This window comes from Prosopis cineraria, unplaced genomic scaffold (assembly GCF_029017545.1).
Source record: "Prosopis cineraria cultivar Desert tree isolate PC_DT_omini unplaced genomic scaffold, ASM2901754v1 PC11, whole genome shotgun sequence".
Classification (NCBI taxonomy): Eukaryota; Viridiplantae; Streptophyta; class Magnoliopsida; order Fabales; family Fabaceae; genus Prosopis; species Prosopis cineraria.
The window spans coordinates 2,167,529-2,189,309 of NW_026555342.1; the positions used below are offsets into that span (position 1 = coordinate 2,167,529).

The 21,781-nt window shown below is 31.4% G+C and overlaps 2 protein-coding genes and 1 pseudogene across 4 annotated transcripts; all 3 read left to right on the forward strand.

The window, feature by feature from the left end:
• The first annotated feature begins 707 nt into the window (after positions 1–707).
• Positions 708–9,255, forward strand: LOC129285348 (probable disease resistance protein At1g52660). Of its 2 annotated transcripts, XM_054920987.1 has the most exons (3): positions 708–1,349; positions 3,956–7,023; positions 8,889–9,255. In XM_054920987.1, exon 2 carries the CDS (start codon positions 4,835–4,837, stop codon positions 6,851–6,853), a length of 2,019 nt encoding a protein of 672 aa, XP_054776962.1. In that variant the 5' UTR covers positions 708–1,349; positions 3,956–4,834; the 3' UTR covers positions 6,854–7,023; positions 8,889–9,255. The 2 variants fall into 2 exon arrangements, with proteins under 2 accessions (XP_054776962.1, XP_054776963.1); XM_054920988.1 differs by lacking the exon at positions 8,889–9,255 and having other exon boundaries at positions 3,956–4,839.
• A 46-nt stretch (positions 9,256–9,301) lies between these two features.
• On the forward strand, positions 9,302–15,721 carry LOC129285366 (filament-like plant protein 1). Of its 2 annotated transcripts, XM_054921019.1 has the most exons (14): positions 9,302–9,444; positions 9,525–10,113; positions 10,196–10,287; positions 10,535–10,600; positions 10,743–10,826; positions 11,467–11,523; positions 11,681–11,761; positions 11,879–11,965; positions 12,176–12,283; positions 12,384–12,434; positions 12,549–12,683; positions 13,221–13,361; positions 13,924–14,151; positions 14,528–15,721. In XM_054921019.1, the coding sequence occupies exons 1-14, from the start codon at positions 9,391–9,393 to the stop codon at positions 15,353–15,355; spliced, it is 2,601 nt and encodes an 866-aa protein (XP_054776994.1). In that variant the 5' UTR covers positions 9,302–9,390; the 3' UTR covers positions 15,356–15,721. The 2 variants fall into 2 exon arrangements, with proteins under 2 accessions (XP_054776994.1, XP_054776995.1); XM_054921020.1 differs by lacking the exon at positions 13,221–13,361.
• Positions 15,722–17,470: 1,749 nt separating this feature from the next.
• Positions 17,471–20,822, forward strand: LOC129284941 (copper-transporting ATPase PAA1, chloroplastic-like; annotated as a pseudogene).
• Positions 20,823–21,781: the final 959 nt, after the last annotated feature.

Genomic DNA, 21,781 nt, shown 5'->3' on the forward strand with positions numbered 1-21,781 from the left:
TCATCCTTCATCATCTCATTCAGAACTCATAAAAATGTATTTTCTCAAATACTCTGTCGAGAGCACAATATAAATCAGGGAGAATTACAATCAAGCTCATATAAAAAAAATAATTATTATAAAATTTATTTTATCAAAATAATTTAGTTCAATTATTAATAAATTTTATAATAATTATTTTTTTATATGGGACTTTAATATAATTCTTCTTATAAGTTATAGTTAACTAATTAGTAGTTTATAAATAATTTAGTTGAAATCTTAAATTTTAAAAAATATTTGTATTTTTTATTTATACCCTCATTCAATACCTTATATGTCTTAATATTAATAATAATAATAATTAAAATTTTAATGTATGATTTTTTAGAAGAAAAGCAATAAGTGAAGTAGAGATATAGTTAAAAAGTAAATATAAAAATTATTTAATATTATATATTTTTAATTAAACAAGATTTTTAGAAGTTGTTTTATATTGTGGCTATGAGGGAGTATAAGTTTTGGAATACAAAATTACTATGGGAGAGCAAAGCATCACATGGGAATAAACAAAGACTGCAAATAAACAAAGACTTGAAAATTGAAATTAAAGCCACGGTTGGCAGTAGAAAACAAGAGACTTGGAATAAAATTGTTTTTAATTGTTATTAACTATTTAAGCCAATAATACCAACTCATCTCTGTTCACCACACTGGTTTATGCTTTCTCTCTGCAGATCAGCAATCTTCTGTGCTCTCTGACTTCTTGAATAATTCTCTCGCTTTCATTTTTTCTCGTCAATCACACAAATCTTTTTCTGTGCTCTCTGGCTTCTGTTTAACAGTTTGTTCACTCTGTTTCTTCGTTTTTCAGTCCTTTAATCTTTTCTCTTCAGTCACTACAGTTTTTGCTCTTCATCTTTCTCTTGCCATAGCTTGTTCTTTTAAGGGGAAAAAAAACCAAAAAAAAAAAAAAACTGTTTGTTTGATCTTATATTGGTATCTGTCATTGCTGCTATTGGTCTTTTTCTTTCGAAAAAAAAAACAAAAAAAAATTGTGTTCTCTACTTTGTGTTCTTGGTTTGACTTTTTGCTCTTCTTCTCGCTCTTTGAAACCAAAAAAAAAAAAAAAATCCTTGTCCAGGTTTACCTCTCAAATCATTACTTTTGAGTCTCCGTTTAACAGTTCGTTGTTTCGTTCCTTGGATCTCAATTCTCTTATAGTTTCTCCCTTGAATATTTCATATCGATTTCTTTTTCTCCATCAATCGTCGCGTGCTGTTTCATCTTCTTTACGTGCGTTGAAGAAGAAGACGACGACCAATTCCTATCCAACAAGTTCTCGAAAGGCGTTAAACTCAGAATCAGAGGTATGCATGGCATTCGTGCATTCTTCAGTAGTGTAAATAAGCTAAGAATGCACCCTCACTTTAATTTGTTTTAGTGGCTTTGGGTTTTGTGAATAATAATATATTACTCTATTCGGAACTAAATATGTCTCCACTTCCTTGACGCTTAATTAAGAGTTAAATGCTTAGTTTGCCTTAAATTATAGATCTACAAGTATATGTGATTCTAAATTTGTTTTTGATATAATATTTCTTTTTAACTTTTTAAAACAATACAATATTGCATTTACAGTTAACAAATGTTAACTTTTATGGTTACTTGATTAAGAAAATTTTTCTTGGTCCTTTTTTTAATAATTTTTGGATTTTTTTGTAATTTTTAATTATTTTTTTTAAATTTTTGAGATTTTTTCATAATTTTTTTGTGTACTAACAATCAAAATTAATTTTTATTAACAATAAGGATAACATTGCATTATTTTTTAAAGTTAAAAAAAAAAAAATACTGCACTAAAAATAAATTTAGGATTTCATCATACTTTTTTGACCTATATTTTGAGGATAAAATTATCCTTCAACTTCTAAATTAATTAATTGGATATATTATTTGATGTGAAGATGCAATAAAGTCTGGGCTATTATCTTATGGTGCTTCTACAATTGATCTTGAATCATAATTAATTATAGGAAAAATATAATTTTTAGTCCTTACACTTTATACAAGCTCCTATACTTTATTTTCAGTGTTTTAAATTCCTACAATTTTTTCTGTCTGTACTTTAGGTCCCTACACTTTTAGAGGGGTGCTGACATAGCATTAACGGTGTTAATTATGTTGATGTGAATAATAACACCATTAATTATATGGCGACATGTCCGTTATCGGCTGATTAGCATTTTTTTGAGAAAAAAAGAAAGAAAAGCTTATGTGTATTTTTTTTAATAATTATATATATATATATATAAAATTAGGGTTTAAAGCTACGAGAAAATGTTATGTGTCCATTTTTAAATTTGTTACAATTCATAATTTCATGGTGCCTTTCCTGTAATTATGTGTTTCAAATAGAGTTGGGAATTCATGCGAGCCTGGCCTATTCGAGCTAAGCCCGAATAAGCCTGACCCGAACAGGCCTGACTCTCTAAAAAGCCTGAATAATCAAGTCCGGCTTGAATTTTTTCGGGTTTCGAGTGGCCTAAATACCCGAATTTTATTTTTAAAATTATTTTAATTAATTTTTTACTTTAAAATTAATTATTTTATATTAAAAAATATAAAATATATTTTTTTGATACTTAAACGATATCTAGGACTCAAATATATGGTGTTTTAGTATAAAATAATCTAAAACTTAAAGAATCAATTAATATTTATTATATTATATATATTTTTAAAAAATAAAATTTTCATATTCAGGTATTTGGGTTAGGCTTGAACATTAAAAAGAAATTTCTAAGCCCGGCCCTAAATTTGTTTAGACGGGTTCAAACTAGCCCATACGGCTTGACTCAAATTACTGGCTCCAGTTCAAAGCCAGGTTTAAAGTTAGGTCCGAGATGGTTTATTATTTTTTAATATATATAAAATATATTATTCAGGTTTGAAGTTAAGACATATTTTTTACTCTTTGATTATTAAAAAAAAATACTCCCTTGGGTCCTATTTATAGGATATATTTTTGAAGAAATTTTTAGTCCAAAATATAAGACACATTATAATAATTAAACTACTTGTTTTAATTTTACCCTTTCTTGATTAATGTGAAGGTATTTAATATAATTCTATCACTATTTAAAGCTAAGGGTAAAAATAAAAGTATAAATTATTTTTTTATGATATTAGGAAAATAACTATAACTAACTTTTCTTAAAATGCGTGAAACGGTTGAAAGTGTCTTATAATAAAGACCAGAGGGAGTACACATAGCTTTTTTTTTTCCCAAGAAAAAAATACACACTAGCCATTAATTAACACATCACCATATAATTAACACTCTTATTGTCCATATCAACATAATTAATGCCGTTAATGCCACGTCAGCACCCCTCTGAAAGTGTAGGTACCTAAAGTACAGATGGAGAAACCTATAGGGACTAAGAACATCAAAAATAAAGTGTAAGGACTAATAACAAATCACGTGCAAAATGTAAAGACTAAAAGTTATGTTTTTTTTTTAATTATATACAAGTTGCTTATATATAGATGCATGCAAAACTTTTACTTTCATAATAACATAATTGGTCCTTTCTTTTTGTATGAGTCATCCCACTGCTTTTGAAAGTGATTTTATTGAATTATATAAAACACATAATTATCTTTAATTATTAGAGAAAAATAAAGGCAAAGCAAAATCACTCAAAGAACAGGTTATTTTATCCTTGTTAGCCTAACAGAAAATCAATTGTTTTGGACAAAAAGTTGTCCCTCAATTTAGAGGGGGAATTTTCAAACATCTGCATCCATGTTTTGACACATTACTAATCAATGACAAAAATTTTCTTGTATGCATGCCATTGAAAAATCCTAGAACATGCATGGTAGGTGTAACTGAAACATAGTAATGTAGTCAATATATATAGTCCCTAATTATATCGCATATATATATATATATATATGTGCATGCTAGATGCCAATTATAGAGGAAATCGCAACCCATGCCGCCCAATCATTTGTGGACACAGCAGCAAATGAGCTTAAATACTTGTGTTGTTACAAGAGCTATGTTGATGAGTTCGAAGACAAAAAGGAAAGTTTGAACACAAGAATAAACATGGTGGTTAAAGATATTAATGAAGCTAGATGCAGAAATGAGAATCAAACTGAGGATGATGTTGCACTGTGGCTAACTAAAGCCAATGGTCTCATACAAGAAAACACAAAAGAAAAGAAGAAATGGTTTAGCTTGGTTACTAATTGCTTTTGGCAGTACAAGCGAGGCAAAGAGTTGGAAGGGAAGACCCAAACGATTAAAGAATTGATCGAGAAGAGTAACTTCCCTCGTGTTGCTCGTTCAATTGGGCTTCCAGGCATCGAGTTTTATTCTTCTCAAAACTTTATGCATTTGGAGGATAGAAAGTTGAAATTTGAACAACTTAAGGAGGCATGCATACTAAAAGATGACAAGAAGTTTATAATTGGACTGCATGGGCTAGGAGGAACGGGGAAAACTACAATGGCAATAGAAGTTGGTAAAGAAGTTGTAGAATCAAAAGTGTTTGATAAAGCCATCTTCAGTGTAGTTTCAAAGGATCCAAACTTGAAAAAGATTCGAGACAACATTGCAAAGCAATTAGGCTTGTCGTTATTAGATGAAACGATGGGTGAAGCTGAAAAAGCACAAAATATATGGAAAAGGATAGTTGAAGGTGGAGAAAACTTGCTTGTAATATTGGATGATGTTTGGGAAAAACTTACACTTTGAGACATAGGGATTCCTCCTGGTCATCATGACAAGGGTTGTTGTGTTGTTTTGCTAACTACACGTGATTGGACAGTTTGTAGAGATATGGGATGCTATCATGAAACTATTAAACTTGAGGTCTTAAATGAGAAGGATGCAATTGATCTTTTCCTATCTTATGTTGGCATTAACACTAGTAGTTCTTCCAATGATTTTAAGGATGTGGCTTCAGGTATTGTGAAGGAGTGTGGAAGATTACCGATTGCAATTATAACAGTGGCAAGAGCATTGAATTCTAGGCCTCTGAATGATTGGAAAGATGCTTTAGAGAGAATGAGAGCTTATGAGCCATTGCAAGATGTTAATCAAGATTTAAAGGAGGCTTATAATTCTTTGAGATTAAGTTATGATAATATAAAGAATGAAAATGCCAGACAACTCTTCTTGTTGTGCTCTCTCTTCCCTGAAGATTCTGAAATACCTATAGAACTTTTGAATAGAATTGCTATAGGTTTGGGACTTTGTGGAGATGCTGACAGATACTCTGCTTCAAGAAGTCAATTTACTCCAATTAAAAATGAGCTCATAGATTCTTGTTTATTGTTAAAAGCTGGGAATGAAACTGTAAAGATGCATGACTTGGTCAGAGAAGTGGCTCTATGGATCGAAAACAAGAAAGTTCAAGTGGGCATGGATTCTATCACAACTTTGAAGGAGAATATCCAATATTCTTCTTGGAAAACAAGTGACTTTCCCAACCATTTAGGCAGTAGTAAACTTGAGGCTCTTTTAGTTTGGATAAATGAAAGTAATGAAGTGAAAGTTCCAGATGCTTTCTTTGAAGGGAGTGGAGACCTTAAAATTTTGATTTTAGAATGTTTGGCAGGGTCAAAATTGCAAATTTCAACTCCATCTTTGCTTCAACCACTTGAGGCATTAAAAAATGTTCAAACTCTAGCCATAAAATCATTTGAATTGGAAGATATATCTATTTTGGCAAGCTTGAAAAGCCTCACTAGTCTTGAGTTGATTGAGTGTTCAATTATTGAATTGCCAAGTAAAATTAGAGAGTTGGAAAAATTGAGATTGTTGGAGTTGAGAAAATGTTCAATTAAAAGGAATAATCCTTTTGAAGTTATTGGAAGTTGCTCGCAATTAGAGGAGTTGTACTATGTTGGCAATGCTATTGGTCAACTTGACCATGAAAAATTTCCCCAAATCACAACTTTTCCTAAATTACGAAGGTATCATATAATGGGTTCTCATGATGGTCATTGTAAAGTGAATTTTTCAACATCTAAATATTTCAATTCAAAGAACTTAGAAAAAATCTTCTCCAAGGAAATATTTACCTCCCTAATAGGAGGAGCAGAAATTTTGGAATTATATAAAGTTGATTATAATAGAGGTTGGACAAGTATTGTTCCTGACATTGTTCCTATGGAAGAAAAAGGCTTGAAAGATCACTTAACTAAGCTTTCTTTGGAATCTTGTTTTGAGATAAATTGTGTCGTCTATACAGATCATCTTCAATCTAGTGGTGTTATCTTCTCCAAATTAGTTGAGTTGCAACTTCATGAAATGGGTGTAAGAGAATTATGCTATGGCCCTTATCCTGTTGACTTTTTGAGGCAATTAGAGAATCTAAAGTTAGTGAGATGTCAAAAACTAAAAAGAACATTATTTGAGGGCAAGCTAGAGCTGGGCAATCTTAAGTCGGTAAAATTAGAGGAGTGTTCAATGACATGTCTTTTTCATCCATCCACAGCTCAGAGTCTTAATCAACTAGAGACATTGGAGATAATTGAATGTTCTCAGTTGAACTACATTGTAGCAGAGATGATGGATTATGATGATGATCCTAATCAAAAGAGCCATAGGGCAATGCTCCAAAAATTGAAATCACCCCAAGTTCGTCGCTGTGGAGAATTAGAATTTATATTGCCAATTTGTTTTTGTGAAGACCTTGCACTACTTGAAAGTGTGAAAATTATTAGATGTCAGAAGCTAAAATATATATTTGGGCCGTATTCAAATAAGAGAGAATTGCATCAAATGGGAAAAGAAATTGTGCTCCAGTTGCTAGAGAACAATTGGAAATTCATGAAGTACCAAATTTCATAAACATATATGCAGAATGTTATCTGCCATTGCCCTGTAGTGAAGTGCAAAAATTGGAAGACGAGAGCAACAATTTGTCAAGATGTCCTCTTTGTTGTTTTTGGCCAAAATCAAATGCCTCAACCGTACATCATCCTTCCGCTTCCAATGGCACTTATCTCAACCACACTCAGGTACTCTTCTTTATCAATTTTTTTTTTTTGGGAGTAAAATCTCCATCACTTTTTCTCTTCTTGGTGCGATTCTTTGCATTAGGAATTGATACAGTCCAAAATGACAAATTATATGACAATACATGGAATGGAAGATTAGTAATAATTTTCAAACTATTATAAGCCACGCTATATAAAATTATATGCTTGTAAATTAACTATCTCATTCTTTATTTCTTTTTTCAAGTCTTCATTTATATAATTTGCTTTGTTGAACATCTTATACTCAGATAATAACAGAAATAATCAGTCTTAAGTGTAAAAGTATTAATTTACGTATTTTCTTTCATTTAGGACACTTGACACACGTAGCAAATTGCAAAAAGTTGCCCAAATATGCTTTTTAAAAATTAAAGAGACTCTCCCCTATTTTCTAAACCTAAATTTAGTCCAATTTTTAGCATCACTGAAAATATTTCATTAAAAATTATAAAATATTTAATATTTTATTTATAACTATGGTGAAAAAAATTAAAATTATCATTTTCCTTATAATCTAATTGTCTATTCTTACTCCCCAATTTAAAAAATTTAAAGAATTAAGTATAGAGATATTTAAAGAAATGTTTTTGAAATACTGTATTAATATGATAAAAATTTTAAAAAAATAAACATAAATAATATTGAATAATTTATCTATGTTTATATTAAATTTTTATGTCATTATTTTTTTAACATATGTGTTTGAAATATATTTTAGCAAATTTATTATTTAATTTTTTAAAATAAATTAATAAGTTTGCATAAATAAAAATTTAAAATATGCATAAATGGTAAAAAAATAATAAATTTTTTCTGGTAACTTGAATGATTTTAGATAATATTTATATTTGAGAGATATTTGAGCAAACATATTTGATTTAACAATCAGTTAGTAATTAAATGAATGAAAAAAAAATTTAAAAATAGAAAGGAGGTCTGTGCTTTGTAACTTTTGATTATAAAGAGGTTTGTATAGGTTAAAGATAGCAGGGAGATATCTTAATTAAAATAAATAGAGGAGAGATGAATGTTGTGTACCATAATAAAATAAATGTAATTTATATTTGTTAATGCATATAAATTTTGATTTTGGAATTTATAAATTTCAGTTAACATAATTTATAAACTATATTTTACATTTTAAGATAAAAATATTTTAATATATTATAAAATTGTTTATAGATGTGGATTTTTTATGGACATGTTTATATATTTATGAGTTTTATATATATATATATATATATAAAGAAACTATTTATCTGGTGACATGCTATATATATATATATATATATATCTGTCTGAGCTGGATGTTCGTTTTTTTTTTTAACTTATATGATGATGATGCAAGCAGCGGAGTTGTGGAACCAGCCCATCTTCGCGAATTGTTGCTCATTATTTCACAATTTTTAAAGAATTTTTTGGATTACTGAAATTTGTTCTTAATAATTTACAATTTAGCGCATTAGATAGTGGCATATTTTAAAGTAATTTTGGCATCTATCTTTGTTCAAATTGAAAAGAATAGAACATGCATCTTGGAAAAAAGAATTCTTGAACTTAAATTTCTTTTATATTTAAAACCAAAATTTATATATCGTTTATATCTTAGTAAAAGAAACTAGTATCTTTCAACATGAAATCAAGCATGAATTCTCACAAGAAGAGATGTAATTAATATAAGCGCCTAAAATAGAATTACCTCTAAAACTAGCAGTTTGTTACTTAGAATATAATTGAAAAAACATCAAATGAGAAGATAAAAAATTGTAATGCAAATTATTAAATTGTTAAAAAAATAAAAAAATAAAAATTTATGGGCTGACATATGTTTGAATGTAATACAGGAATTATTAAAATATGTTGTGGAGAGAGCTAATGGAATTTTTACAGCACCTTTATATCCATACAAAAGTTTGAGAAAGATGGGAATAGAGGGATTTTCTGAGTTGAAGTCACTCTTTACCCTCTCCATTGCCTCATCATCCCTAAAATTGTTGGAAGAACTGGATGTCAAGAAGTGCGATGCACTGGAGCATGTAGTAGCAGATGAGGGGCATTATAGTCATGATCATATGAATGTCGACTCCATATTTCCCAACTTAAAGAGGGTTACTGTCTATAGCTGTAGCCATTTGGAATATATATTCTCAGCTTTTTACTCAAAAGACTTTCATCATTTGGAATATGTAAACATCTCTTATTGTGAAAAGATGAAATCTCCCAGCTCTGAAATACCTATGTACCTGACACCAATATGTTTAGTATTTGCACTGAAAACTATTAGTGAAGGCACTGCATCTCCAAGATATTAGTTTCGCAAGTCCGAAACTACCCATACAAACTGATATGGGTTTCCCGGTTGATGTGCCAACGCGACAAGAAGATCTCTCAAGGAGAAAGGTAAGCCTCTCTCCAACTTATTTTTCTAGTTTCTCAATATCACATTTATGAGACTTGCACGTCACTTTTTGTACTTGCAGACATTGAAGGCCAAGTCTGGTCTTAATGTAGCTCAAGGATATTTTGCACCGCCACTATATGAATGCAATTTAAGAGAGGTTACGATAATTGGATTTTCTGAGTTAACATCATTGTTTACCCTATCCACTGCCTCATCCATGAAATTGTTGAAAGAGTTGGTAGTCGGGGAGTGTGATGCACTGGAGCAGATAGTAAATGAAGAGGGGCATTGTGGTCATGATAATACGACTATGACTATCAGCTCTCTGTTTCCCAACCTACATCGTGTTCGTGTCCATCTATGTGGTCACTTGAAATCCCTATTCTCTATCTCCACATCTTATAAGCTTCCAAAACTACAGGTTTTGGATGTACAAGATTGCCCTCAGATTGGGCAATTGTTTGAATGCCAGCAACAAGCTGATGCATCCCAATCAGAGTCGACCATGAAGAATGTGCTTCCAAAACTGATTGTAATAAGACTCAAAAATCTTCCAATACTTCATACTATCTATCACGGTTTTGATTTCCAAACCCTGAAAGTCCGTATTGTGAAGCAATGTCCCAATATCGTCTCTTCAATTCCATCTTTTGCCTGCTTCGATGAATGTAAGTATTCGCAAGCATACACAGAGTTACCATTTGTTATGATTTGATCACATAATAATGACATTTGTTTTTTGTATTGCAGCATTTGGTCTTCGTAGATTATTACGTCGTGATTGGTTGTACTTGGATGACTACCACTATGCACGTCGTATTATTTACCGTTGGGCTTTCGAGGTGAGTACCGAACTAAATAAAATAGTTAGATCAAATGGGAGAGAAAAATCAAAATAACCAATGACAATTTTCACTCCCAAACATCACTAAAACATATCAAATTGGTCGATGTACATGCATAAAATTTTCCTGCTACTAATTTAGGCATAAAATCAGTAGATCCACAACTTTTCCCATTGAGTGAGCCAAGATTATTATCTTCATTATTGACTCCTACTCATCATTTTCTCTATATCTTTGTTCACAGGAATCTGTTTTGAATGCCTTCAGCACAATACCGATACGGAATAAAAGTTCTCCAAATCCAGCAAATGTATATAAATTATACCACTCTATATAATTTAATAAATGCAGAGCGTAATTTTTTCCTTTACATTCTTTGTGCTAAGATTATTGAAATTTATAAGTGACCTTAACTCATTTTATCTCTTCGAATATGTTTGGTAATTGTGCAGAGCAAACAGGCATCCCGGGGGATTGTTCTTGAGAAAGACTCAGCAATATACAAGAAAAACAGTAGTTCGCCAAAGTTGACGGAGGTACAAACATTATGTTTCACTATTAGAAAACAATCTCATATCCCGACACACTGTTTCTCTCTTAATAAACCACAAATAGAAGAAAATGAAAATATGGAATGGGACAGCAATTTTCTATTTCTAGTTAAGTTATTGTGAGAGTCATTCGTCAACAAACACTTTCAATCGTACTTTCATTAAGCTTTTTTAAATTCTGTTGCAATGTGGAAGTGGAACCTCTAATGCATCATTTGGGGTGAATTTTGATGCTGACAGTAAACTATCCCTGTGTTTGAGGAAATAGAGGAGGTAAGTCTTTTAAAAAGTCCAAAATCAGAGGAAATTGTATTGGAAAGTGAAGTTGAGAATTTAAAGCTAAGCAACAAACCACCACCATTTTCTAGTCCTTTACAAATTGAATGTCCACGTTCAAAGAAGATTGCCTCCTTTTTATCTGAAAAAAAATTACTTAAAATTTTGTGGCCTTTTAAATATTCATGTTGGCGAAGGATACATTTGCTGGCAGAAAAGCTAGGAATGGAATAATCAAGATTGATGATGAAGCATTAGTTGAAAGAGGATTCTATTCACGTTCCATTATGATCACTTTCTTTATTGATGACTTCAACTCTTGCTGTTATATCTTTCCATTATTGTTCAGATTGAAGAAGGAGGATCAAAAGAAGTTGTTGAAAATGACTCAAGAAATTTGGGAAATGTATGTATATTATACTTTTCCATAAGCAAGTAAACTTAAGATACTAACAAATGATTTTTCTCATGCTGCCTTGTACTTGTGTGCTTAGATTTATTATGATTATTAATAACTTCAAGGCTTATTTTATATTCTTTTTACATCTTTTATTGTTGTTTAGAGTGAAGAATCTTCAAAGGAGATTGCTGAAAAAGACTCCACCACGCACAAGAGGAGCAGTAATTTGCCAAACATGGCAGGGGTATGTACATTATGCTTTTCTGTAATATAAATAGTTTCTCTCTTAATCAATAAATGGTTTTCTTCATGATTAATTTAAGTTCTTTAGTAACTTAAACATATTTTATGGGCTGCGCAGGATGAAAAAGCATCAACAAATGAAATTGATGAAGGACAACTTTCTAGTTCACTTACGGGGGCACCTCCATCATCTAATTTAGATGTCGTAAGAGTCATTTCTCAACGAATGGCATTCTGTACAAGAACATGTCAAAAGTACCTAAGCAACAGAAAATGAACTTGTCGAACAAGTTCTTGTTTTTGATATAACATCTAATTCTAGGAGCTTCTAGGAGCTTCTAATGCGCCACTTGGTTATACATTACAAGTTTTAGCTGTATATTAAACTGATTCACTACTTTGTGCTATGCAACAGATTTCTGAGGAAACAATAGAGCTAACTGCTCAAGAAGGTTCAAAATTAGATGGAGCTATCAATGAGGAGGCTTCGATTGAACAAAATAGTCATACAATGATGGCTAAAGTGAGACCATTTTATATATACTTACATAAGATTGAAGAAATGATAAAAGAATGCTTCGGTGACTTGGAAATATACTTACATGTCAGTTGGTATTATGCAGAATGCTAAAGCAACTGTGGGAGAAGGTCTTTCATCTGAGACACATGACAAAGTGAGTTCATCAACTCATTATGCACTAACAACTTAAAATCCATGCACATTAACTTTTACAAAGTTGAAGCTAATGTCAAACTATTATATTTCTTGGTGGTTCCTTGTGTCATAGAACAAGGAGAAAGTAGAGGCAAGTGTTCATGGAAGTCCAAAATCAAAGCAAGCTGTAATATCAAATGAAGTCAAGGATTCAGAACTCAGAATCATGCCAGCACCATTTGCTAGTCCTTTACAAGAATATGCACAAGTAAGGTTATCACCTTTTTCATATACAAATTGATGCAGTGATCTTTTGAATATTCATGCATATATAGGGATGCTTTTTGGCCAAGAAAAAAAATGCTCATATGGGGGTTGAGTTTGTTAATTGTGGACCAAGATTTATAAATTTTATTATTGACTTCAAATTTTATCTCTCTTGTTATATCTTTCGCAATTGTTTAGAGTGAAGAGGCATCTAAGGAGGGTTTTCAAATTCTTTAGCAACACATTCATAGTTTATACAGCGACAAATGAAATGTTGAAGGGCAATTTTTTATTTCTTATACAGCAGAGATAATTCCTTCATTTGATTTAGATAATATGAGGATCCTTCCTCAACAAACACTTTAGCTGTATGTTCATTGAGCATTTTTCAATTATGTAGCAACGCGGGAGTGAAAATGGCTTAATAGTAATGATTATATTCTTTTTATAAGAATTTATGATGCTCCCTTGGGAATTAGAGCTGATGATAACTGTCAACTAGTTATTTCTTATTTTGTGGTTTATTATAATTCCACAGATTATGGAAACACTAAAGAAGGCAAGTGTTCTAAAAGGTAAAAAATCAGACGAGGCTGTGTTGGCAGATGAACTGATGGATTCAAAACTAAGCAGCATATCCTCACCCTTTTCTAGTCCTTTACAAAGTGAATCTCCACAAGTAAGATTACCACCTTTTTATATAAATTAAATAACTAAGATTTAGATAGCTTGTTGAATATTCCTGTTCATTAAGGATATGCTTGCCAGGAAAAAGGCTCAGGATGAAACAATCATCATTGATTAGCAAGAACTAGTTGAAAGAGGATTTTATATCCATTATAAGATTAATATCTTTATTAATAACCTCAAATCTTTCATTCATTTTGGTTGAATGACTCTTTCTTCTTTATATATTTTATCATTGTTAACCTTGAAAAAGAAGTATCATGAGAGACTATTGAAAAAGACTTGACAATGCCAAAAACAGAACAATGCCTCACCAGATTTGGACAATGTACACATATTATAGTCATCTATAACCAAGCAAAACCAAAAAAGAAACTAATGATTTCTCTCCTACCTTATTGTCCTACATATCCATTTGCTCCAAGTAAATCAAGAATTTTATATTTTGTGTGTTAAGATTAGTAGATTACACATTAACTCCCACTAAGGTAAGCTTGCTGCATTCATTTTAGTTTTAAATAGATGTCTTTTTGTTTATTCATACCTTTGCTTAGGAGTTATGTGGAAAGGAATCAAAGGCTGGTCAACAAGAACCTGGAGAAAGTAGAAGCTCCAATGATGCTCCTCAAAGAGTTGAAGAACCTATCAATCAATGTTCTTCCAAAGAAACATCAACTTCTTCTCCCATGAAACCTCAAATAGCAACTTCAGCTATTCAAGTGGACTTAGTGGGCTCAAAATCAGATCTATTCCACATTTCTGCTATTATTGAATCTGCACAAGTAAGCCTTTACTTTAGTGCATTAGTTGTGGGATGTAAGTTTTTTCTTTGAAACTGGTCCATACTAATTCTAGAATAGAAAATTTGATAATCATTAGTACTTTTCTTTTATAAAGCAACTGGTGCATATTTTAAATTCACCATATATTTACTTTTTTTCAATTTAATACCTAAATAAACCAACTTGTATGAACAATTCTTTTCAATTTGCATCTGAATTAAGGAAGCAATTTTTTGGAAACAATTTTTATTACAAATGATGATAAATGTTATGACAATCAACAATGAATAACTCTGCTTCTGTTGCCTAGACATACACGTGAGGAAAAAGGAATTTGATTACCTTAATGGTTGTTTCATTTGATACACTTCAACAGGGGAAAATCATGAATCAACCAGAGACCTCCACTGAGGAAGAAATCATGTTGGACCAAGGCAGCTCTCAGCAATTTGCAGAAGATGATCTGATGAGATTATTCCAAATAATGGAGGAAGGTCACATGCGTCATGTGTCTAAAATTTCTGTCCCTGAAGAGGCTGGTGAGGCGACTAAAGCTCTCTTTGACTTGGAAGCCACGTTGAAGATGAGTCTTAATGAAATTGCTAGCTCTGAAGAAAGCAGACTTCGCCTTCAGAATGCTCTCAGCATCTTGTCCTCCCATTGTTCTGAAGACGGACCTCCCTCTCATGGCCTTCAAGCTACAATTCACTCTCTGCAACAAGAAATCCAAACTGTTCTATCTTCCTTCAACCAAGGCCATGCTACCATTGTCACATTCAACAAGCTTGAACAAAAAGAGAAACTTATCAATGAAGAAAGATCACAAAGAAAGGAAGTAGCCATTGCTCTTCTATCTGAAATTCACAGTACTGAGAGTTTTCTTGCCGAGGCTCATCTAAAGGAAGAAGAACTAAAGGAGAAAATCTCTAAATTGCAAGATGAATTGTATAGCAAATTAAAGGAAATAGAAGAGTGTGAGATCAACCTATCATCTCTTAAAGAACAAAAGAAAAAGAGTGTTTCTAACACAATAGGGTTCATAAAGGAGTTTGAGGAAGTGAAGAAAGAGAGGTCTCACATGGTAGAAGACCATATGAAAGCAAAGCAGGAACTTCAAAATATACATGTTAAGTGGTCTTCCTGCTTATCCAACTTGAAGAAAAACGCACTCCTGCTAGGAGTTCATCTTCAGCAAAAAGTTTGACTGTTGGAGATTGCTGTTTAAATTTCCTAAAAACAACATTCCTTGAAAAAAATCTAGAGTGTAGTCATGTTTATTGGTTGGGTTGTTATTAGTTCTTACATTTGTGAGTGATTTTTACTGTGTTGCTAGTGGGTAGTGCTTGAGTGTTATGATGAAAAAAAGAGTCGGAAAAAAGTAAGCAGGGTGTGTGGTTAATAATGGTTGAAGACTCATTGTTGTAATATTGATTTCATGATAGTGAATTTTATCTGGACTGGGTCCCGTGGTTTTTATCTCTCACATGGAGGGAGTTTTCCACGTTAAAAAATTGTTTTCTCCTACTTTCATTATTTGATGCCTTTTTTATTTAAGATTTAAATTATTTTATATGCATTACCATAATTCATTTTTCAAATTAAAGTTGCATCTATTATGTTATGTTTGTGCTAATCTTTTTACTAGATGGACGGCAAATGTGGCACTTGATTAATCAGTAAGGCAAATTTTTTCAATATATTTATTTGTAAAGAAGTGTACAGCGATAATAGCCTTGATAAGCTTAAGTTTTAAAATTGCTATGCAAAAGTTATAGAGTAAAATTTTGGAAAAATTATGTATAGGTCTCATGTGACATATTTATTTACAAATAAATCTTGTGAAATTTAGAAACCATGGTCAATTCCCTTGAAATTAGAGTATAATTTAAATTTGAGGTATGAAGACAATATTGTCCCTATTAAAAATATTAAGGTTACAGTTGTAAATTATTGATATGATAATTATAAACAATTAGTGTTAAACTTTATTGGTAATACATGATTGGTTTAACTATTAAATATGTGAAGTTATTGTTATAAAATATTGAAGTAATAGTTGTAAATTATTAATGGGATAGTTTATATAATTAGTATCAAACTTGTAATGTATAACTATTAAATATGTAAAGTTACAGTTATAAATTATTGATGAAATAGTTATAAATTATTTGATTGATGTAATATAATTTTAATAGGGGTATTATTATATTTGCACTTTAATTTCAAATTATACTTAAGTCTCAAGAGATTTAGTTGTGATTTCTGAATTTTATAGGACTTATCTTTGCTTTATGGGATCTATACATGATTTTTCCTAAAATTTTCATGAACCAACTTATAGAATATAATAATAATAATAATAATAATAATAATAATAATCCTCACAAAAGCACCCTTGAAGTAAATCATATGTGAATTAGAAGGCAAGACAGAACACTTTTATGTAGTTAGATTTGGGATGATAAATTTTGGTCATTCTCAATTATCAATTTAATTTTTATCAGTTAAGTTTTTAAAAAATTTATAACTATATATAATTACACCTTTTATAATTATTTCCTATATAAACTATAAAAGCTAACCGTGTATAATTCAAATACCAATCTGAAAAAAAAAAAAAAAAACTGTATTGCATCCATTTAACAGATTCTGGAAATGGTTCATCTAATTAGACTTTCAAAATTGTAAAATTCTAGAAAAGGAACTTTACTTTCAATGCAACAGCACTTTACTTTGGAGAAGAAGAGGTGCAACCATTTTATATTACAAAATCCTCTGCCTTTTTTCAAGTGAATATTACCGGCATGTGGCGGCATCTGCAATTGGTGATAGATATCGGCAACCAATCTGTCATAGAAGGATTGAAGTTGAAAAGATGGAATTTCTTGTTAATCATAATTTCATCGGGGAAAAAAACTAAAAAGTGTTATTCTTCATTATATTTTGGTGAACGAATTAAGTAGTCAATATTAGATTTCTTTTTTTCTCATTTCTTTACCTTACCTTTCTTGTATGGGCTGTAACTTTTATTGACTTTAATTTTATAAAATTTTTATAAAAATAAATATATTAATATTTATAATTTATATTTTTTTATTTAAAAATATAAAATATTTTTAACTGAATCTTACCTCTTAATAAAATAGTTACTTACTTTTAAATTAATCTTATTTTTTCATATTTATTTTTATTAAATACTCTATAATAAATATAAAATTACTATCCATATTAAAAAATATATAATAATTATATTTTAAAAAATTAAAAATATTTTATATTTTTTAACATTTAAACCCTAAAAAAATGACGGAATATTGGGTATGGCTGACTGGCTGTTCAGAGCTAGCGAGAAAAGAGGGCTATACTACCTCCAATTACACGAATGGCGCTTTCAGTTTCAACTCTGAACCATCTCGCAGCCACACAACTCAGATGCTTTCCTCCTAACTTCGCCATTCGTATCACCTCATCCTCTCTTGTTGCTTCTCTCCGCCTCCTCGCCGAGGAGCTTGTTTACTCTGACCCATCCAAAACGCTGTCGTTTCCGAGGCGTTTTCGCCTCCTCTGCTTCTGTAGATGATAATTCCCATACGCCTGGTGAGCTTTCGGCTCTCTCACCTGAAGTTGTTGTTCTCAATGTTGAGGTATAAGCTGCATGTTGTTCTTGGAAGATTTATTTTTATTTTTTGTTTTTTGTTTCTTACATTTTGCTGTGTCTGTGTGATCTAGGGCATGATGTGCGAGGGATGTGCCGATAGTGTGAAGAAACTTCTCGAGAGTCGGGTAAGTTCATTGGCCTTTAATTTGAGAGATGATTGGAGCCCTTGTTGTGGCACATTAACTTTAATCTTGAGGAAGGTATTCTTTCAAGTTTACACTAGTGGCAATGTAATTTCATGAGCAATTGCCATTCTAGTCTTCTGCTTTACTTATTTCTAAAAGGTAATTTAGACTAGAGGTGAAAAAAGTCATGCTTACGGATTTCAAAGCAGCAGCACACATTTTTCTCAATTTCCAGAATTCTTCTGGTTTTACTTACAATGTTTTTATTTATTTATTTTTCATAAAAAAAATGAATTTGGAATTGAATTGTGGTGGAATCATTGGTTGAGCTAATTCAAGGTATAATCAGTAAGGTTATATTGATGGTGATCTAAGAATACGTTTGGTACACACAATGGATGTAAAAATGAAATTAAAAATGTGACTTTGGAAATGAAAAATAAATCTTTTATTGGTTTAAAAAATAATAAAACATCAGAAATTAATAAAAATTTGCTTACAAGGCTAAAAGTGAAACCAAGCAGGGTAAATAATTCATGCTCGGATAATTCTACAAACTATCGAAAACTAGGAATTCCCATGGCGTTGGTTTGGCCTTCTTGGAGAAATGTTTAAATGACATTCGGTCTCTCCCTAGGCTGAATTCTTCAAGTGCTTTTTACTTCTTGTTTTGGAGGCTAGTTTCACCTTCCACCCAGGAAAAAATCAAGACAAATAAACCATTCAACTTGGCAGAGAAACTTAGGCTTTGGGAGACTTTCTACTTTCTAGTTACATTTAACTGTGTTATAAATTATAGCAATGAGCACAAGGGGAAAAAAGAAAAGGCAAAATTCGTGTGTAGGTTTCTCAGCTTTACTATAAATCTGCGTAATCCATGAGCCTAGGGTGTAGGCAGAGAAGGTGAGTGAAAGGGTAAAATTTGCTTTCATATTTGTATCTTTTCAGCACTCTTTCTTTGACTAAGAGGTAAGATCAAAATGTGTGGCATAGATAACTAATGATATACATCTTAATCTTCTTAAAATCCACGAGCATGTGAATCTTATTTCTTAAGCTATCTAAGGCTATGTTCTATACTTTTGTACATTAATGTACAGCCTCAAGTATCATCGGCTAGTGTAAATCTAACAGCAAAGATAGCAACAGTTTGGCCAGCACCTGAGCAAAAACGGAATCAAATTGGCATAATAAATTAGGAGGTGGACTTGCAGAGCATTTAACTAACTGCGGTTTCAACTCTAGCCATCAAGGTAGAGATTCAAGATCATCAACATTTTTATCATGTCATTCACTTCCATACATTTTTCACCTTTTCAAGATGGACACAGTTAATGCAATGCTAATATGTTTGGTTTATAGAACTTATATGAATGTGAAAAAGAAAAGGTTTTGCTTTGGGTAAAGATCATGAAGCATATGCCAATACTATCAGCCTGGTTGTGATTTATAAATTTAATATTTCAATGTATTAAGGAATGCTGCAAATTTGTGAAAGATAGTTCTTTCCTATACCTTTCCATCCATTAATTTAAATTCTTGGGCAAGCCTAGGATACATGTTAAGATGCTTTGATTCCATCTCCCTCCCTGGCCCCTCAAAAGAGTAGTTTCAGGGAGCTGCATGACTGTTGTGAACACTGACCTGTGGGTAGAATGAATGACTATGTGAAGCAAACAAGAGAGGAAAAATGTGTTCAAATAGAGCCTTTTGTATTCAAGTTAATTAGCCTGTTTTGAGGTATAAAACAATTTCTTTTAGGCCTACCTGCTCAATATGCCACGGTCAATCTGTACTGAATTAGTGCTCTATGGTCTCTAAAAGTTTCAAACATCCCTCTTTGTTCACTTTCTTGTCAGTATTACTTTCATTTCCAGTAAACCAATGCTTGCATATTTCACGAAAACTGGATGCTTGTTTGCATCTTCTTTGCAATCTTTTGTATTGCTTTATCCATTCAGATCCTTCGCCTCTTTATGTTCTACTCAAGTGTATATACTGGGGTGACTTGTTTGAAACATAAACATGGTTAAAGATTCCTGAAGAGTTATTTTTAAGGACCCTTCACTCTCAGCTTATCTTGTATCACCAAGCTAACTAGAATTCGAAAGTTTTGAGAAAAGTTGCATATAACTGTAACATCCCGGGATCCATTTTTGAAGTTGGATCTCTTCCTTTTCAGGGGGCATAATTCAAATTATTTAGATTTTTGTTTGTGAAAAATCCTACTTATTTGAAATATGATTGCGCCTTTGCATTACAAATTCACCTTTAAAATATTAAACGGACATACTCTTGTTGTCAACTAAGTAGTCATTCTTCGTAAATATTTTAGATCTTATCATAGTAGTGTAAACAGTTAATGTACTTTTTAAACGAAGCTTGCTGGGTTTAGTGGCAGGTCAGAAAGATGGAAACTGAAGGAGTTATTTTCCCATAAAAGAGTGGTTGGGTATCTGGAGTCAATGGAATGGTATTTTATCAATTCACATGTTTCAATTTTATCTCCATACTTTTCATGATTAACATTTTTCAAATTATATCTTCCCTCTTAGATGCATGTGTAGGTTTCAAAAGGATATTTGATTATTAGTTATTGATATTATGATTTCTCCCTTCATCAGGCGAGTCTCATAGGCTTCTTGTGGTTGGTATTGGATATAGACAGAGGTCTGTGCTTGGCCTGCTCAGTATTTTGAAAAATTTGTTGATGTTCGATCTGAAATAAGCTGTCCATCAAGAATTCAAAGGACTATAGTTAATGTGAAGTTGATTGTACATAGGTTGAATGATAGATGGGAATATCTAGTGGTTTACTTGAGTGGTCTTTTGTCTGTATTTGATATATTTTACGCAATTACATATTACATAGATTCGCTTTTTGGTAATGAACTAATGCCGGCCAAGTAGTTCTCCATCTTTACAGTTGAAGTGGGCTTGATTTTAAAATTCTGGTCCCTATCCCTTTCCGTTACTTTTGAGGCTTAGGAGCCTTCTTTGTAACCCAGCTTGAAAGTATTTTCTTTAGAAGATTTATGGGAGAATGACATTAAAGTCCCAATTGGCCCAAAAAAAAAAAAAACAAAGCATTGAAGTGTGAATTTATCATAATTAGGTTCTTGACAAAATTGTGTAAAATCAGTTATAAGTATTGATTCAGAGTTGTAAATTCAAAAGTTTTAATTACAAATAAAATATTTAAATTTTAAATATAATTTTAATTTATAATTGAAATTTTTGTGACTGTTTGGATTAATATTGTAACTCATTTTTAAAAATTTTTGTTAGGATTTAATTGTCGTAAATTCTTTTTTGGGACTTTGTTTTCATTCTCCCAAGATTTATTTCATCTACAGTGATGTATGTCTATATATTATCAAAATAGATGTTTTATAGTACAAGGAATGATGTAATTAAATCATTTTAAGAGGAGGAATAATCTTCTATTTTGAACTTCAAATTTCGCTGGCGTTGCTGTTTGCACGTGCTGGCTTTTATTTCCCTTGCATTTTTTTTTTTTAGGTTAGGTGTTGGTAGTCTTGATTTACAGAGAAAACTGAGAAGGCACTTGCTGTAAGGTGATTCTGTGGGATTAGTTTGATCAAGAATCTTATCAAGAGTGACGAAAGTTAAATAAATAAAGCAGTTGAATGAAAATAAGCCCCGTTAAAAGTTGCATCATTATGGATAATAATCTGGTTGTTTGATTGAAAAAATGATTTTAGACACATAGCAGTTGGGAGAATTTTATACTGCACGTGGGACATGCCTTCAAAAGTTTGTTTTCAACTTATTTTAATAAGATAATCCGATCAACTTATCCAAATAAATTGAAAATAGATTCTTT

What these genes read in the sequence shown, in the direction of transcription:
- LOC129285348 (XM_054920987.1), top strand. Translation starts at nt 4,835, where the DNA reads ATGGGATGCTATCATGAAACTATTAAACTTGAGGTCTTAAATGAGAAG.
- LOC129285366 (XM_054921019.1), top strand. Translation starts at nt 9,391, where the DNA reads ATGGGTTTCCCGGTTGATGTGCCAACGCGACAAGAAGATCTCTCAAGG. An exon ending in ATTTGCCAAACATGGCAGGG is followed by an intron (nt 11,762 to 11,878) that starts GTATGTACATTA and finishes TGGGCTGCGCAG; the next exon opens with GATGAAAAAGCATCAACAAA. An exon ending in GTCATACAATGATGGCTAAA is followed by an intron (nt 12,284 to 12,383) that starts GTGAGACCATTT and finishes GGTATTATGCAG; the next exon opens with AATGCTAAAGCAACTGTGGG.